General features: G+C 39.5%; 1 protein-coding gene across 1 annotated transcript in view; it reads right to left on the bottom strand.

Annotated features, from left to right (window-relative positions):
- The window catches only part of CPZ (carboxypeptidase Z), a 435,147-nt gene extending 416,068 nt beyond the window's left edge, over window positions 1-19,079 (bottom strand). The window contains exon 1 of the mRNA XM_069632030.1: window positions 18,779-19,079. Within this exon, the coding sequence (XP_069488131.1) occupies window positions 18,779-18,863 (85 nt within the window). The 5' untranslated portion in view covers window positions 18,864-19,079. The remainder of the gene's footprint in view (window positions 1-18,778) is intronic.
- Between the last annotated feature and the right edge of the window lie 892 nt (window positions 19,080-19,971).

The raw sequence follows: 19,971 nt of genomic DNA, 5'->3' as shown, positions 1-19,971 counted from the left end.
TGATATGTTATCCCAGAGGTATTTTAGCTCTGTTTTTTGTGGCTTTGGTGAGATAGGCTGTCTCATTTCATGCAACTACAGTGGTAGTTTCTGAAATGTATTGTATGTCTATGTTTGCATTCCACAAGAGGGCAATGAATGAATTGTAATTGTTGATGTGCTTGGATGTGTCATCCCTTTTAATTTTAGGGGATTTGCCTTTTACACTTTGTCTAACAGAAGACAACAAGCTATTTACTTGTCTTTTCGTGCAAAGTGGTCTAGGGAAGCCAAAGCGACATTTGGTATAGTAGTTCCCTTAGTTTTTATATCTTCGACAGCAGTATTTGCCACACTTATGTTTTTGGAAGCATAAGAGTTGTGTATGTAGCTCACTTTCTGTGCTTTTTTAAAGGATGTGACAGCTAATATATTAATCAATAAACTGTAAAAACAGTGGTGTCACTATCATGGCCAAATTTAGGAGTATCTTTTATCCACAAAATCATGTGGATGTGTGGTGCTCCTCTGGATTGATATTCTTTTATCCAAAAGAAATGATGCACTTCTCTGAACAGCAGGGTAGTTTTATTGCAGATAAAGTGCAGCATGGCAATGAAACGATGGTGAAAGTACCTTGATTCATTGACAGGGTCAAGAGAACAGAGTTCTTCTGGTGTTTTTATATATATGCTGTCTTTATTTTTGTTTGCAGTGCATAAGAAGTTGTGCAAGTCATCCCATGCGTACTCTGAACAACTAAAGTAATAAACTATGTGCATAGGTGCCTTAGCATGCAGCGTACGTCAGCGCAATGTTGGAACCAGTATTAATGTGTGTGCAACTCCCTTTAAAAAGAGTTGCAGAGGTGGAAAATGTATTCGACAATTTGTCTGACTCTGCGGGTCTTCAGAATACATTCTTAAAGAGCTCTAATCTGATGCACTCATTTACGTGGACCTTTCATCACATCTTCCTCCTTTTCCTGTGGGAAAGAGTAGAGGAAAAAAACACGCTTCTTCACTGTATTCCCAAATTCTCATTGGGGATCTTTGGCTTGATGCATTTGATATGTTTCTAATGCATCATCAAAGTATTTGGAGTGCAGTGGGTGAATTGTATACTGGTCTTAAATGCTGACTGCAGTAACAGGATCTACATGTTCAAATTGGCCAGTTGCTGGTGAGTCATTAATTAATTGGGTGGTTTCTCTTATGTTTTCATCTATGTTTAAATCTTTGTAGTATTCATTGTTTTCTTGTAAATATTGTAGGACTTGTCTGACTTTGTTTATGTCAACTAGTTGTTGCCAATTTATTTTGTCTTTTGTTGGTACACCATTAACTAGTACAATCAAAGATTGATCTATTGGTCTCTGTACTCCTAGAGTTTCTAAATTTTCTTTGAGATCTAATTGCAAATTTACTACTTTGCCACAGATGTCCTTTAGTAACTCGAGTGGATGTAATTTTGCTGATTTCGTTTTAAGGCGTATTATAGCTTGAAACGGGTGTACTTTTTGGATTATAATGCTCTCATACAAGTTAAGTTGTTTGACCTTTTGGAAGTGGGAATACGTTATTAGTGATAGCACGTGATGGCATTTGGTTATTGTCAAGCTTTCTGTTACAGTACGTGCAAACAATTGAGGGATCAGTTATTTTGTATTTAGTTTCTGCAGTTAGATATAAAGCTAATTGGAACCATTGTGATTCCTCATTGTCCTCTTTTTTGGAGGCTATAGCTACTATGTATGTGCTCTTTTTATATAATGTTCTGCGACAACAGACACATTTTTGGTCCGGTATTTCAGCAGATGTGATTTGAAACCTTTATTTTTTTAATGTCTTTGTTAGGACGTTAGGGTTTATGGGGTTTTTGGTAATGTGTTCTGAAGTCAACTTCAGTTTCCAAAGTATTTTCTTTGGATTTGCTCTATTTCTTGAATCAGTTCTTTGGCTGTTCCATGTAGGAAAACATTATTTAAATGTTGCAGTTCTTGAGCTGGACATTTGCACAAGAATCTGTATAGCAGAATGGTGTGTTGCTAACATTTTGATGTGGTGGCAGGTGCTTTTGCAAGCAGTTCATAAAATGCAGGCTTATGAAGTCCAGTGTGGCTTTGCGCTGGACAGGAGTCCATGGTTTGTAAGGTTTTCATTCTACTTTTTTCTTTTAGTTTCATATAGTGATTGAAGAATTGTCGTAAAAATGTAAAGGATCGTTGGCATACAATGAGCTGCATTGAGCTGCATATCCATGTGTACACTGATGGTTTGTTTGGCTCAAAGAAGCATTTGGTTGAAAGTTTGTTGGGGTGTTTTTTCTATAAGGGTTTCTTTTGCCATAATGGTGTCTTCTACCATTTCATACCCTCGACCATTATTGTATATGGCAATTGTTGTTTGTTGTTCTTGTTTATAAGCTTCTTCATTGAAATATGCTTCTGTGCTGCTTGTGTGAATCCATTCACCATCACAGAAGTTTGAAAAGGTCTCTATATTTACACTGCACAAGTTCCGAAGTACTTTTTGTAATTTATTGATTAATTTAGTTAGTGGTTTCGATCTGTTTAAAATCAATATAAAAAAGTTTTTCCTTAGTAGAAAAGCGCTGTCGATTAGAGCTTCCAAGATTAGTCTCTTGCAGTAGCTTTAAAGGGTAGATTGTGACTTTCCAGCTGTTTTTATAAGATTGTGAAGAACTCTATGTGGAAAATTCTTGTAACATACATTTTTTGGATTGCTTTACCGTGACTATGTTAACACTCGTAGATACAGTGTTAGGTTTGTTAGTAGGTCTGATTTTCTTTGAACATATTTTTTTACTTTTAGTTTTTGCAAGAGGTCCCTTACCTATTTTAGTAGTTGTGGTTGGTTTAGCTTTGTTGAGTGGGGATACTAGCACTTTTGTTTTAATGTTTTCTATAATTTGTTTTAGAGGTGCATGACTATATGATTTGGTTTTATTCTTATCTGCTCTATTTTTGCTTTAGTTTCTACAGAGTTGCTTTTTAATAGGCATTTTGTTGTGTATGTTGGGAAAAGACAAAGTTTGGGTTTGAAAGCTGTGTAATGTACATGCATGTATTGTGAATGGGTGTGTGGGTGTGATTGGAGAACTTAATACAGTGTTCTTTGATTGTGAGGTGAGGTGGCATATTAGGTGTGGTTGGGATGGTTGTAAGAGAAAAAGTCTGCAGAGTTGTTATGGCGTTGGTTAGTGAGTAAGGGAGTGGTGGTGTGATTGAATCGGTAGGGACATTGTGCTGTTTTTAGGAAAAGAGGGGTGTTCAATGGTGGTGTTTAGATGGGAATAAGAAGCATGTGAATGGTGCAATATAAAGACTTAGAGTGAAATAAATGTTGGTTTGAATAGAGTAGTCTTGGGTATTATGTAGTGGAACTGCTCTGCTGTAATTACATACATATACATGGCACATTAATGTACTTACTTTGTGGATGTGAAGAGTATTCCATTTTTGGTTCTTGTCTTTGGCAATGTGCTTCTTTCCTGTAATTGTGAAAGAAAGTAAGTGGAGAGATGTGGAAATGGCAAATTACTTTTAGTAAGCAAGGTTGTTTTTAATGAAGGCAGGAGGAGTTGTGAAAAACAGTTAATGAAATTCCTGGATGTTAAATGTTTTTTCAGTGCATTTTCATGAAAGTTAAGACATGTGGATGTGCATTTATAGAAGCTCTCTGTGTAACGTTTTGTAAAAGAGAAGAAAATGTAATGGAAAAAATGTGTAGTACACTTTTAAATATCAGTTGGTGTGTGGAAGTTTAATATGTTAGGAGTATTTGAATACTTGCCAAGATGATGCATTATAATCTCAAGGTGTTTATGTAGTCCTAGATTTTAAGTTTGCATTCTGAGACTTGTAGTTTCACATTTTCCATTATAAAAGTTGGAGTATAAGTTCCAGATTGTAGAGAAAAAAAGAGGACTGTATAAGCAGCTAAAGATAGGAATGGGTTATGTTAGGAAGTATACATGCATTGTCAATATATTAAACTGGCACACACTGAGTCAGTATTAAAAATGGTGTACAAATCTATTCTATCTGCATTTCCTTTCGTTTATGAAAAAGTGACACACAGTTCTTCTGTAAAGGCACAAATGCATTTTTTAACTTTCATGAACTTGCTCTTAAAAAGAAACATTTTTAAACACAGAGCTTGTATTTATTTGCTGCTTCATTTGAGCAAGTGCTGAATGCTGTAATGCATGGCTTTTGCTAGAGTGGTTACAAAAGAGGATATGCTTATTGAGAAGGTTATTACAGGGTTATTAGCAGGAACAGTATATATGAAAGAGTTGAATAAAATATGTTTTCAATTTAAGCACACCTGTACTATGTCTTGTTAGATCCAGACCTTGTTGAATCTGGAAATAGAAATTTAGGACAGTTTCAGAGTAGTTTTTTATGCAGATGCCTTTGATTAACAGGAGATATTTACTTTCACAGTTGAAGTGTACATCTGAATTGTTAAACTGAGATGACAGGGTTAGGTGTAGAGGTTTTGGATTTGATTGTTCAATGGATGTGTGACTGTTTGAAAGCAGCCAATGAGGGAGTGTTCAGAACATGAAAGTGTTGCCCCCTGTGTTAGGAGTGCAGACACCGCAGTAGTCTGCGGATGGCACGTGCCACATTCAGGTCTTTTGCGGATGCCTGGCATGGAAAGGGGACTGACTGTGAGGATAAGCCAATTAGGTTTTCTGGGTATGGTGTATAGGAGGGGAAGGTAGCAGGAGTTGTGAATGCAGATGTTGTGAGTGTACTACAAATGGCTATTGCTATGTGTTTAAGAAGGCAGAGTGTGTGAAATCTGGGGGAATCTTCAATTCAGTCATTGAAGTTATATGCTGAAAATCATGGCATCTTTGGAAGTATTGTAATGAAAGAAGTGGATATTTTGTGGCATGTAGTTTGTGGTTTAAACTGGGCAAGCTTGTTTTTCATTCTGTGAGGGTATGGCTCACTTTAAATGTCCAGACATTGTAATTGTGCATTGTGGAGGGGACAGTTTGGGGTGTCTGACTCCAGTGTATTTGAAGGTTGCCCTGAAGTATTTCTTTAAAACCCTACTGGAACTGTTTCCTGCTGCCAAGATTATTCTTTCTGAAATAAATCTGAGGCAAACATGGAGATGTCAAACAAACATTTTCAGTCAACAAATGGAAGAATTAAGACAGCTTGTCAATAAAGCTGTATCTGGTTTTTAGATGCTGCAGGACTTTCATCTTTTGAGAATGACAATATAAGGTCAGATGGTGTGAATTTTTCAGTGAAGATGGAGTTCATCTCACAAATGTCAGAAATGGAATTTCCCTTTACAATGTTAGGAATGCATTGAAAGAACATTGTAAGGGAAGATGTAGAGTCTACAGTACTAATATACATATCAGCAAAAAAGGACAAACATGTGTTTGTTAACAAACCCTGCCCAAAAAAAGGTTCTTTTCAGAGACATCACTAAAGAATAAATAATTGAAATTGTGTGAATTCTCCCCCACGGAATGTTTTGATTGTGATATCCGCAGACACTGTGGATGTCCGCGGACGGCATGTGCCACATCCAGGTCTTTCAAGGATACCTGGCATGTAAAAGGGACTGTGAGGATTACACTGCTTGTGTGGCATTTCTGGTACTATTGGTTTGGAAGAAGGGGAGGTTTGGTAGTATACAATGTCAGGGCTAAACTGGGTGAGTTTACATCATTTTGAAAGAATATGGATCACTTTCAATGCCCAGATATAATTCTTGTTAATTGTGGAGGATATTGTTTGGGCTACTTTACTCCACTATATTTTCAGTTGCATTAAAATATACGTTCCAATGGTTTAATGGAACCATTTACATGTCTAAAGGTTATTTTTTCAGAAATACATCCAAGGGATGTATGGCGATGCCCAAGTGTGTTTTGTGCACAACTAGAAGTAGGTAGGCACCTTGTAAATAAATGTTTCATAAAGATGTATGTGCTTTTTTGAATTGTGTAGTCATGGCATCTTTTGACAATGAAAACTTCACGTTGGATGGTGCAAATAATATGTGGAGTGATGGAGTGGATTTTACTGATTTTGGGAATCAGCTGGTTCTTGTAAATATTGAAAATGAACTAAGAAAGTGTATTTAAAAAAGATGTACTGTGCATATGATAACATGTGTATGTGCATTTGTAAGTAAATATTTATAAAATCAGAAAAGAAAAAAAAACCTCTCTTTTAAGAGCCACCATTGTACAATAAATTGCTTATATTAAGTGTAAACCTCCCCAACCCCTTTAATTGGACAATCTGTCCATGGACACTGCAGTAGTCCGTGGATGGCACATGCAACATCCGGGTCTTTTAAGGATGACTGGCATGAAAAGGGCACTGCAGAGACTGCGGACAGTTGTGATGCCCTGCGACATCAGGGGATCAGCCATTTAGGTTTCCTGGGTGTGGTGTACAGGAAGAGATGGTCGCAGGAGTGCAGTTAGTAGGAGTTGTTACAGGATTAAAATGGACATGGCAATGTCTTTCAGAAGACAGAGTGTGTGGATTTGGGTCCATTGGTTGAAGGTCTATGCTGAGCACTGTGGATTGGCTGAAAATCTCAGATCCTCTGAATTGGAAGTGTTGTATTGATAATGATATTGATATTTTAGTTGTGTTGCGCTCATACACAAGTGTTTCAGAGCGTGACAAGGCAAGAGAGGGGAACAAGGGAGAAACAAAACAACAATCGTACTCAGCCCAGTGAAATTGAGAACACGCAAGTGTGCATGGTTGGATGGAGTATGGAGTGGGAGGCATGAAGTGGGTGGACTGGCTACCATTTTGTGCAAATATGGTTGAATTAAAACATCCAGACATTATTATTGCTCATTGTGGAGGGAACGGATTGGGGTACATGAGTGGAATTTCATTGTAGCTTGCAACAATGATGGAGACATTGGGAAAGTTAAAGGAAATGTGCCATAATTAAAAAAAAAATGTTCACGCATTGCCCAGAGACAGATGTGGATGCGATGCAAGATGTTGGCGTGACATCGTTTCATAATGAGAACAATACATTTGTTATTGCCAACATTTAACTGATGTTGGTAATCAGATTTTTGTAGGAAACATTAAAAATGCTTTGAAGCAGTTTTTGTGAATGTGAGAAGAAATCATTAAATTCAGTAACATATGTATTCATTCAGTTTACAAAAATTAAAATTAAAGCAAAAGTATAACAGCCAAAAATACAAAAAGGGATCTTTGAAGTGCCACCATTTTCTAATGCAAAACAATTAAAATGATTTAAATTCTTCCACCCCACGTCTGGAATTTTTTAGATGTCCACAGATTACTGCGCTGTCTGTGTATTAAATAGGCTACACAGGGGTCTGTGACCTTTGTTCTCACTTCTATTTTTTAACTGTGAAAGGTGGCTCCGAAAGAATTTTTTTGGTTGTATTTTTGCTTTTGTACTTTTTTTGCCCTTTTTGAATTGCAGGGGAGGCAAGATAGGGAAGGGAAGGGAGGGTAGGTGTACCTACCACAGAGATGAAGGAGCAGGTTGACAGAGGAAGATGTTGGGTGGGCCTTACATTTAAGGTGGGGCAGTGTTACTCGTGTTGCATGACCGCAGCCTCAAAAGCACTCTGAAACTGCTCCCCCCTACAGATTGGTGTTTCACGGTACAAACATAGCACTGTTACCCTCAAAAGGTAAGGGTCAACAGCATTCTGTCTGGCTTGTGAAGCCACAGCTGGGATCCTCTGCCCCAAAGGTGTATCCTTTGTGGTCACAGGAGCAGTTGAAGATGATGGGTTGGAGAATGTTAACCTTCTCTTACCTGAGAACGGTATCGCTTTAGAGCAGTCGGATGGTAACTTTTGGTGTGGCGCCTCATGGAAATTGTCCCCTAGAAATACAAGCCATGTTTCACATGACTGAGTACAACTTTGCACTCAGTGGGCCTCATTACGACCCTGGCGTTAAGGGTTTAACGGCGCCGTAAAAGGTGTCGGCGCCGTTAAACCCTTAACGCCTGATTACGAGTTCCCTTTGCGGGACCCGACCTTAAAGCAGGCGTTAAGGTAGGGTGACGCAAAGGGACCTTGGTGCTAAGTACGGTGCCGTAATTTGCGGCACCGTACTTAGTGCCTTCCCCATTCCCATTGAGCCCTATGGGGCAGAAATGGGAATGGGGAAGGGCCCATGGTGAATGGGGAATTACTGCCCCGCCAACCTTGGAATGGGGCGGTAATTCACCATGGCGGACCCCGGCATGGACCATGGTGCTAATAGCACCATGGTTTAGCGCCGGGGTCGTAATGAGGCCCAGTGCATTGAACCGTGCTTGCACAAGCCTTTGGGACATTTCCAACCGTTGTATAAAATTGACACACCCAGGACTCACTCCGACTACTGGAGATAGGGAATTGATCCACCTCATCCTGTTCTTCTTCTTGATCCTCATCTGTATCACTGCACCTGTTCAGGCCCTCCAGATGATGATGGTGGTGGAGGTGGTTGTGGAGCAGAAGAGGCCATAGCAGATGCCATGATGGTCTCACAAAACAGATCTGCAAAGCAGGAACTCAGAAACTGCAAGCAGGTGCTCTCACCTGGATAGCAAGATTGAGAATGAGGAAAAGTAATGGGTGGGTCCCTTCTGAGGTCCGCGGACAACCAAGTCAGTAATAGGCCTTGAAAAGTTGTAAATAATTGCCAGATCAATCAAGAATGGGTCTGGGAGCTGTGCAAGGCTAAAGTTTCAGCTTGAAGCATCTTAGATTGGTGGAAAATGCACTTTTAAACTGTCCCAGGTCATGAACACTGTCCGCAGACACCCCGTCATGCCGCACAGGTACGGTTACATGATGATATCACCCGGATGGCCATCGTGGACACCCTTCGGGCAGGAATCACAGGGCACATATGCTGGGTGTCCGTATAGGAGGCGTGCCCGCAGAACATCAAAGATGACATTTGTGATGTCATCTTTGATGTCCTGGGTGTTTGTCTTAGCAGTGCACAGAGGTGGCACACATTATGGTTGCTTAGCGTATCATAACTGGTGAATTTCAAGGGTATGTTTTTTCACTGAATTTCATAGGTTTTTGTTAGTGCAACTTAACTATAAAGTCCCTTTAACAACATTTTTCAATGAATTTCATATGTTTTTGTTAGTGCAACTTAACCAAAATGTCCCTTTAAGGAATATTTGTGGATGTGTGTGTGTTTCTGTTTGAAATGTTCAGCATACATCCCAACATGCTACAAACCTGAAATTTGGCATGTGGGTAGGTTCCATGGTGTAGACAATATAAAAATTATAACATATAACATATAAAAATATATATTTTATTTGGTAATAGCCAAAATGCTAGACTTTTCACAAACAAATGTAAACTGTAGAATTTAAGAATGTCTATAGATGCACATTAAAAGAAAAAGAAGGCCCTTTTAGTCAAAAAAAAAAAGAATGGAGAGGTAAATAAGAAAAAAAAGAAAATTAAGAAAATAAATATGCAAGAAAAAGAACATAAGTACGAACATCAATTTCCCACAAAATTTAGGCACTGGGGATATGATATGATATGATGTTATATGATATGATAGGATATTTATAACATGCTTAATACCCAGAGGTTTCTAAGCACTGACCCAGGGATCAAACCTATGTTGCTCTGTGTCGTCTTTCTTCCAAGGCAAGTGCATTGCCCTTAAGATATCCTCCCGAGACAATTAGGAGTCAATTATTCCAACCAAATTTAAATCTTTTAATGATTTCACTATTTCTATTGTCAATAAAGTGTCATTACCTGAAACTAACCTTTCCAAAAAACAATCAGATTCTAACCACCAGTCTTTGGTTACAAAGTGCCACAACTCACTCACCCTCCTTTCCAAAGTCCCCACACAATTATTGAGCAGATGCCTCAAAGTCTGCAGACAAGAGCCCTCCCATAGGTGACAAGCATTGTCCTCATACTCCTCTTTCTCTCTGATATAGACTATTTCCCGGGTGGGCAGAAGATTGAGGTGGAATCTAAGGAAGTAAGACCTATTTACAGGGTCCAGAAATCTCTTCAGATATGCAGGGAGACTTGCCCTGGGTATATCAAGACATGATAGAGATGGTGACACACCAGAGGAGTGCATATTCACTGTGGTCTTAATCCAATCTGCCCTTTTTATGTACCCTTTAACTTTACCAGGTTTATGAACTAAGTCAACTTCTTTACATTCAAACTTGTGAGGGTTTCAAGAACCAGAGACTTAAAATCATTTAAGTAGGGATTCATACGTTTCTTCAACAGAATGAAACATCCTCATAGAGGGACAATTTAGGGGGAACCAAATCTGTCTGTATAGAGATACCCATTTCCATTCCATCCATGCTTTCATGGACTGAAGGCCCAGTTCATATCTTAAACTAGCAATAGGTACGCAGTTGGTAAGATGGAGTATAGACTTCCATAATATGCCCTCCACTCTATCCCAATCCATGGGATATGACTGAGGGATTGCATCTAAACCAAACAGTAGTTTACTTCTTTCGCAATCAGAATGACTTGGTCATCCAAACACCAGGAAAATAGCTTGGTTACTTTGAGTGGTCTCCTGAAAACAACCATTTTTGACTTATGAGGGTGAATTCTCAAGTCATTAAATGTGGCGTAACATTCAACGGCATTCAACAGGCGTTGGGGGCCAATCTGCTTGAAATCAAGTAGAACAATGTCGTCAGCGTATGCAATCCAATTTATTCTGCCTTTCCCAATCTTTGGACTTGCCAGCGCCGACTCCTGCAACCACTTTGCTAAATCCGCTAGGTAAAGGTTAAAGAGGAAAGGGGCAACATTCCATCCCTGTCGCACCCATCTCTCTATCCTAATTGTTCCAGAGAGGTTGGCTATTTTATCCAATCTTATTTGCAGAAAAGATCCCTTATTCATTGCCACTATTATTGCCAGTAGATTTTCTGATATGCCATGGTCTAATCTTTTATATTTTTTTTTATGAATTACCGTCTGAAGCACGGGTGCAACTGCTAGTAAAACATAACAACACAAAATAATAGAAATACATAAAAAAACAGAAACAAGATCAACACACAAAGAATTACTCATTATGACACAAACCATAAAAAAACATCAAGACCTTGCTGTTTCAAGACTGAAAAAACACATTAGCATATGATCGAATTATACCATTAATAAAAGTACAATGTGAACTACCAAATCAAACAAATATTTTGAAGCTAAGAACATTAAGTCATAAAGTAAATCTTCCTTGAACCATAGGTTGACAACCAAACCACCCAGAACAGCTGGTGTGGTGCTGCAACAGGTCTTAACGGCACACAATGTTGAGCAAAATGTGTATATGAAATGTAAAACATTATGCCAAGAACATGATGCTGATGCTGCAAGTGGAATATCGCAATCACAGGTAAGTGCACAGAACTGTCCAATCATCTAAGTCATTTGTACTACTAATAGGAATGACTTGTAGACCACTATTAAGGTGCAGGAAACATGGTGCATTGATTCACAAAGTTCACTGAAACATCAAAACATTGGTTAATTATTGATGGGCACCTCATGACCTCACCCATCAACTAGAATTTTCCATGTTCTAGCAAGTTCCATGACCTAGAAACACATTCCTCTATTGAAAACATGGAGGTCTAAAAGGAAAAGCCATTGCTCTTATCAGAATTCCTGCAAATGTTTACACTGTTGAGTCCAGACGCCCAAACCCACTGCACACGTCAAACCGGTGGACTGTTTCTCAGCATTGTGTAGATTACCTTGCTAACTAACAACCAGTGCTAAATAAAAGAGGACAGTTGTGGTTCAGTTTTTAACTCTATTCTGAGACAAACTAAAATAATATGTGCGTTTTACTGTGAGAACAAGGGGAATGGCTGTGGTGCATTGCTTTCACTGATATGCATTGATAAGTAGTGCTGGGTGAAACTTTATAACTTTCCAGAGTGCCAGCCAAAACTTGTTAGTCATGTTTTACAAAGCGTTTTGCAATGGGATTTCCCTATTGAAAAACTCTTTTGCAAATCGGGCACGTTGAGGATTTTTAAGGAGACCGAAATATAGACCATGCTATGGAAAGCAGCCTGCAGCCATCCTCTAGAGGGTCCTTCAACATGCCACGCTGCCCTAGTGCTACCTGCCCCGCAGTGAAGGGGGGCTTATAAAACAAAGTTCTCTTTCCAGAATTCTTGCATTGGAAATAGAACAAAACGTTTTTGCACATCATGGGGTACTGTATGTTGGTCTGATGAGCAATGGGCCAGCTTAGGTTTATCTCTAAAAAGTGACTTGTTAATATTCACAGGTCACCTTTCGTGAGTTATGAACAGGCTTTTTATAAGATAAAGTTACAGGTATGTTTAGGTTATTCATTTGGTCAATTTTAAATAATGTCAGGGAATCTGCACTCTTGACCTTGTTGAAATTTAAACTGCGCCCAATTTTAATTGTACCTAACGTGTTGCTTTTTTCGTTTTCTTACTGGCTACGTGGAAGCATGTAGAACAGTTGTAAAAATACATTTTCTTTTGTGCCATTATATTGACAAGATTGTTGGGCTGGTTCTGTCTCTCCCAGGAAATCCAACTCCCAGGAAATGGCTGTGGGATCCTGCCTGGCCAATACACTAACCTGAGGTCAGTTCCACACACTCAGGCGAATTGGAATTTGAAACAACAGCATATGCACAAAGAAAACTGTGTTTCCAACCACTCCCCAGCATGCCTTTGGGATGAGGAATAGCAGTACCCATCATTCCATTAATTTTGACCAGTTTTGAGGAAATCAGAATACTCATGCCAGGTGGCATATCAATGTCGCCCACATCCAGTGGAAGCATTGCAAGATGCAAAGACTTAGAATATGCAGATGTATCTCTCTATGTTTTCCTATTTCCATAAATATCAGGATGTATCAATTTTTAAAATAAATAAATATTGATTTACAAAGCGTGTTCAAATGGGACTGTGCTATTATAACACGCTTTTGTAAATCAGGCCCTGAGTCATGTTTTGCTTATTTTCACCAAATTGGCAAGAGAAAAGCACAATCCAAGGTTATTGTTCAGTCCCTGTTGATTGAGACTTGTTTTTTTATACGAAAAGGTTTATGAAGGATTTGAATGCGATCATCATAGCGTTCTGCCTGAGAGGGAACATCTAGTGCTTTTCTATCTCACAGCACTGCAGACCATTTAACACACTCTAACCTGATTGTCTTGCCAAAACAGGATTTGACAGTATACTCGGTTGTACATTATTGCCCTATCTTTTCTTTTACCATTTATGATCACATATGGTATTTGCACCTGACCTCCATTCAAGTACATATTTTTGCAGGCACTTAGACCTGCTTTTTGTCTAATACTTTCACTCAACTAGTTTTCTGCTGATAATATGTAAGCACTTCTAGTAGAAAATCCACCTTTGGGAATTATTTGGAATGTTTTACTTGGCATTAAGGTTAAAAAAACCGGATAAGTCTTATTACCTGGCAAGATGGACCTACACTAAAAATAGGCCTGGTAATAACACTTATCATGCTTAGACCACGCAAAACTAAGGTGTGTCTGTTATTTTATGAAAGTGTGCCTCGGCAATTCAGAAAATCCCAATCTGAAGAAGGTGATGGGGAAATTTGGCGGTCCTCTCTGACCAAGAAAGATATTTGGCAGAGGGAGGGACGTAAATTATTGGTCAGCTGGGAAAATATTAAACACAGACATTACTCAGCATTCCTCTCTGTCACATTTGAAACAATATTGTGAAACAAAGAGCACTAAGGAATGATCAGGAGTTGAGGATACAAAAGGTGGGCACTTTGTCCTTGCATGAAATATATGTTGACCTACGTGTAAACATGCTACAGGATGGCGACATATGTACCATAAAATCTGCAGAATATAGGAGATTGGTACCTGTGACCAGGCTGAACTTGCTCCCTTTAAAGGATAGAAGACATTGGGACACGTCTGTGTCAGATAAAAAATGTTATTGCAAAACAGGAGCAGTCAAGAAAAGCAGCCATGTCCAACTGATTTGTACAAGTTACTCGGACTTGTGGAAGCAATTTTTAAATCCTTTTTTTAGGAAGTAATACATCAGGTTTTATTGTGATGCTATTTATTTACTAATGGATTGTAATGAAACTCACTTTTTGTACAGTTTATATGAATTTGTAAAAAGAGCCTTTTCAAAGTGGCTGATTGCTTTGTATACTGAGCAATTTGTATGGTTTTTCGTATGATTATTATTCATTGTATTCTTGTCTTTTGTGGTTTTTAGTCTGTTAATGGAAAAACAAAAATCTAATATAGATCGATTGATTGACTTATCATGCTTGCATTACCCTTGATGATAAGCAAATAATGCCATGCTGCAATAAGAATGTATATGCAGACTGGCGCCACCAATGTAGGCCAGTCTAGCCAGGTAATAACACTTATCATATCTGCTTTATCCTTGATGCACATTAACTGCATTTTCGGAAGAAGCAAACATAAATGTTATTACCTGTCAAGACTGGTCTACATTCAGTATAGGAAGGTCTAACGATGTGCTAAAATGTATCACATTTTCTTTACACTTGATGCACTACTATGTGGCGAGACTGGCCTAAATTGAACGTAGTCCATTGCCAATCCTTACCATGTTTTCTTTACCCTTGATGCGCAGTAACTGTGAATCAAGAGTAAAGCAAATGTACATGTTATTATGTGATTAGACTGGCCTACATTCAATAGTGCAATAATGCAATGTGGTGGAGCAAGTCTTTGGATGCCCTTCCATCTCATATTAATATAGGCTACATCTGTTGAAGAGACAAAAGGGCTGCACAACAAATAAAATACATTGTAGAGTGGGAAGGACCCCTGCTCAGTGGAAGGCAGCAGAGTCCTTCTGTGCCGAAAAAGCACAAGAGGGCCTGTGCTTCCTACAACTAAGGGATCAGCGGGGATCTACCATTTAAGGAAGGACCCGGGACCCCCCACCCATAGCAGCAGATCGCCCCTGATTAAATACATAAATTATATACAGAGATAGTTAAGCTATTTCATTTCATCTCAAAGGAAATCGTTTTTAAAGTTGTAATTTTTGTTAGCCAACATTCCAATATCATGTCTATCATTACATTCTTATATAAATGTAGATCTTTTGGGAGAAATATTGCATTAGGGAATCCATCTGTTTTGTGCAGCTATGGCCATTAGGCATATCTTAATTTAAGCTTCATCTTTTTGAAGTTTGGGGAACTGATTCATATTCGGATAAAGTATCATGGCTGTGCTGGTGTATCAAACAGATAGGACTGACATCCATGGGGTAGACCTGCTCAAGCTCACCACGAAGAACTACAATGTCCACACTTTTAAACACTTTGTGGCGAGCGACTAAGGCGAAAGGAACAGTGAACAAGCAATGGGTCAAAAAGGGTAAGATGCTTGGACCGTTTAGAAAACTGTGGTTTTAAATGCATACACATGGGAAAGTGATTGCTCATCTAGAGTAGGGTTAATTTGGAAATTGAATCCCTTAACCAACAAAACCATGAAGAAATTTGACAACAAAAGCACGATTTTTAAAAGTAGGAATGTACATGGTTGTGATAAACATAACCAGGGGATTCAAACAGTACAGGCAAGTTTTCAACCCATGGACTACCATGACCAAACAGAACCTCCTTGTGTGTCGTTATGTCTTTTGAGTAGGTAGTGGCCCAAAGGTTCTGATATTGTTGCTTCAGATGGAATATAACTCTATACCTCCTGTTAGTTATATATTCTCTCTGGCAGCTATATCTGTGGTGTAAACATTTCTATGGTTTTCAAATGACTTACAACTGATGCTGGAAAGGCTTTAAATGAGGTTTTGGGTGAACGAGTACCAGTCTATGAGTTCTGGAAAAAAAATATATTTAGGTCTTTGGTGGTTGCAGTTTTAAAGGTCAATAATATTGTATGCCTACAGGCCAGGGAAGGTGGGTTGAATGTACACATCGCCAAAGAGTATATGCAATAGAAAAAGGAACTTCATAGAGTAAAGGTCAGAAACCTGGGGCTCTCCAGATGTCTTGAACTGCAACTCTCATGAACCATCATCATTGTTTATGCTGACCAGGGATGATGGGAATTGTAGTCCAAAACATCTGGAGAGCCAACGGTGCAGACCACTGTCGCAGACCATTGCATGTGAACTTCAACTAGAGTATTAGTTTAAGGATCACTAGGTGACTAGTTCTTCATGAGTCATTTATGTTGACTGCTTAAGCAAGAGTAATTTGTTAAATTGTTTCTAGTCAGTGTCTTTTTTGTAGCAATCCACAATCATTGGTGATGTCACTTTGGTCTCACATCTAAATAATGAGGACTGGTATTTACAGACTAGATCGACATTCCTTAGGCTGCTGTTGGTAGTATAAATAACTTCAGTGTAGGGTTATGAGAACAAAAGTATACTGGCAGTGTAAAGTACATTGTGCTAATTATCTTGCGACATCAGTTGTGTGGTGTCTAACATTACCCCAAATAATACTGTTCAAACGTGGACTTGCATCAGAGCCCAGTGTCTACAATGTTGTCCCACCCAGGAAGGAAGAGTGGATGGAGAAATGATTCCCAGAGGTACCGAGGAAGGAGTCACTGTCAGAGAGTCTGTGAGTACATTGAATGGGTCTTTATCAGGATTCCAGACGTCGTCTGCAGGTCAGGTCACTCCATATGACAACAATTTATCTATCAATCTATGGAGGTAAGCGTCCATTTAAAAATTGTGGCGGTCGTCCAATGAGTAATCATCATTATAGTCAAACTTCAATAGTTCTACCTGAGGGTAGCGGCTCAGGGTGTATCATTTCTCAGTCTTCTGTATTTATATAAGTAATACAGATAGGTAACTCCTACATCCACTGCAGGGACTTGAAGAATTAAAGAAAACATTCTTCTATAAAGATTATTTAAAATACTACATCATTTATCACTATTTCAAAGATAAAACAACGGAATAATGGAGTGTTTCATTTTAGGTACCCCCCGCCCGACACACACACACACACACACACACACACACTCTCTCTGATCCATGCACCATATGTTACCCTCATTGCAAGCATCCACAGTCTGGATTGGCACTACTTTATTTACGCTGGCTTTCGTTCTTTTACACAATTGGGTTTAATGTGAATGGTGCATTGATGGTGCAAGCCAATTCTGAGCCCCAACACTGGTTTCTCGTCTGAAAGGAATGTGCAGTCTCTTCTACAGCAATAGGAAATGTGCTTCCCTTTCTGCAATATGAGGGCAGGTAGCTCTAGCTAAGGGTGCCCCAGTTCATAACGTGTGTGGGCTTCCGCTTTCTCATTCTTTTGTCCAGTTGAAGCAACACCGTTGAAGCTTCTTTAATTTGTAAAATGGAGGCCTGATACAAGCGCTGATTAGGAAAACATGATGAATCAGTGCAGCACATATGCATCCACCTGTGATTGACAGTCACACACAAAGAAATACAATGCTTTAACATCCTAGCTACTCAATGTGTTCCACTCCAGATGTCTTGTACTCCCATCCGCCCCAGCAAGCAGTGCCAGTGATAAGATCATAAGAGTTGTAAACGAAATCGTTTGGAAGGGGACACGTTGACAACCCATGAGATAGATACTATCAACCTTGTAATGCCGACTGTAAGTGTATCTCCTCATTGTGAGTCTTGTTTGTAGCTACGTAAGAACGTACTTTATGGAGTTTTTCGATTGTTGCTTTCTACTCTGAGAGAAAACTGGCGCTAAACTCTAAAATATGATCTCATTCAAGAGGTTTTGTTTTAGAGGTTGCAATGTGCTTCTAAAACGATGTTTCATTCAGTACAATGCCCGTATTTAATATGCACAGACGTTCTCATCAATCATACCATAACGTTCTGGTATTTCTAAAAATGATTCAACACTAAAAAACACACACACAAAAATATGTCGGGTGCACATTCCAAGCAAATGGCAGAGTGTGCAGGGGAAATGTGCTTTCACTGATCAGAAAAAAAGTGACGTTTTCTTTCCACGTGTTGAATTTAAACTGTTGTGAATGTGAATATTGAACATTTAGTCCAAGTGTTCACACTTTCATAATTATAATGAAACAATACAAATTATAATGCTACGTGCCACACGCCTTAGACGTCATAGTTCTCTAGGCAAAATGTGATCGTGTACCTGGATGATGGATTTCTTGTTCAAACTAGCTCATACTTTTTTTGCTAGTTGTTAGGTCTCTTAACGCCTCCTCGCCCCCCCCCACCCCAGACATTTAGAGCAGAACTAAACAAATTAAATTGTAGATGTGTCTGGATGCCCACTGGAGTGTACGAAGGCTGAATATGAGTAAGGGGAAAGGAGGAAAAAAGGAAAAAAATGACTTTCTGAATTTTGCCTCCCTCCCTAAGGGCCCGATTCACAGATCGTTTTTCAATGGGATTGCGCCATTATAAAACCCTTCGGTGAATCAAATGTCATGATGTGTATCTAGTTTCTGAGAACGTATATCTTAGTCCCACATTAAACAGTCTTAAAAATGCAACTCATCATCGTGAACATAAACAGCTGTTGATAATTATCTACAGATGTCTTTACATTTTGTCGTTTTCTGCAACCAACAAGAATGCTTTCACGACCTTCCAGCACACGCCTTGAAGCATTTTTTTGGCTTTTAATCAGTTGCAAATTCTAGCTTTCTCAGTAAATTCCCGTGCAAAAATGATAGCCTTACCCAGTGCTTCGTCCATGGGGTGACATCGGGGAGACCCTTGTAGGAGCCCCAAGGGGCTGAGAAGGAAGGCAAGCAGCACAATCATGGTGTCTCCGTTTTTGTGTAGGAGACCCTGTGATGTGGCAGTCGCGGCTCGGCAGTGATTCCGCTTTGTGTTGAGCAGCCTGACAAAGCAGCCCAGTAAATAGCGCACGCGGCTCAAATGCCTCTTTTAAATGAAAAAAAAAAACATGCTCGTGGCATCAGGTTACAACTGGCCTCCGCGCTAGGAGGGAAGCGGCTGAGGTCGTGCAGCTTTAAATGTTGTTTTAAGAACATGTGTGTATGCATATGCGCGCCTGGCGCGTGTGTGTGTGCACGGCTGAGTCTGTAGTATGTCTGTGATTGAATTGGGTCTGAGTTACCAGTAGTGGCAAGCATCCTACACCAATGAAATGTGCTTTCATTTTACAGTGCTGCAAATGCTTATACATTAATTAATTTTACGTTATACGTAATAGCACGTTTAATACTGGAGACCAGTCTCTAAGCTGCAGGGGAAGGAATCGAACCTGTTTGGCTCTGCATTGTCTTGCTTCCAAGACAAACCAATTGCTTTTGAGTTATCCGCACAGTTCTTGTTTTTCTCTTAGCCGAATTCACTAATCCAAGCTTCCTTTTCCTTTTAATGTGCTTGTGTTACCTTTTGTGTAGTGTTAGTATAGTCTATTTACACGACAATGTGATAAAATGCCAATTTCTCGTACCAGACATCGGTGAAAGTGGCAGCATCCTTAGGTATACAGTACAATAGTTGTATTTGCGGTAGCAACAGTGCAGTTAATGTTACAAGACACATCCAGGCCAATTCATGGAATTAATGTGCGCTGAAATTTTCAGCTTAAGCGTGCAAAAGCGTGCGAATCGTATTTCAAGTACGAAAAGCGCAGCGAAACCCGCGCACAGCGATTCATGGAAGTCCGTGCGCGTGTACATTCCAGGATGTGCACCAAAATTCTGCGTGGCGCACGCTGGCGCACACGTCTCCAAACAGCGTGCGCTACGTGCACAGCAAAATCGCACATAGCGCGGCGCACACAACAAAAGTAGGAGGAACAGGGGTGCGACACGCGGAATGGGGAACAACACGTGAAAATGTGGGCGTCACAGGGGAAGTACAGGAGGCAAATGCGCAGAACGCCCACACGCACGTT

Source organism: Ambystoma mexicanum, chromosome 6q, assembly GCF_040938575.1.
Source record: "Ambystoma mexicanum isolate Mex_15411 chromosome 6q, UKY_AmexF1_1, whole genome shotgun sequence".
NCBI classification, from domain to species: Eukaryota; Metazoa; Chordata; class Amphibia; order Caudata; family Ambystomatidae; genus Ambystoma; species Ambystoma mexicanum.
The sequence above is the reverse complement of the archived record's forward strand: the minus strand, read 5'-3'. Positions and strand labels throughout refer to the sequence as shown.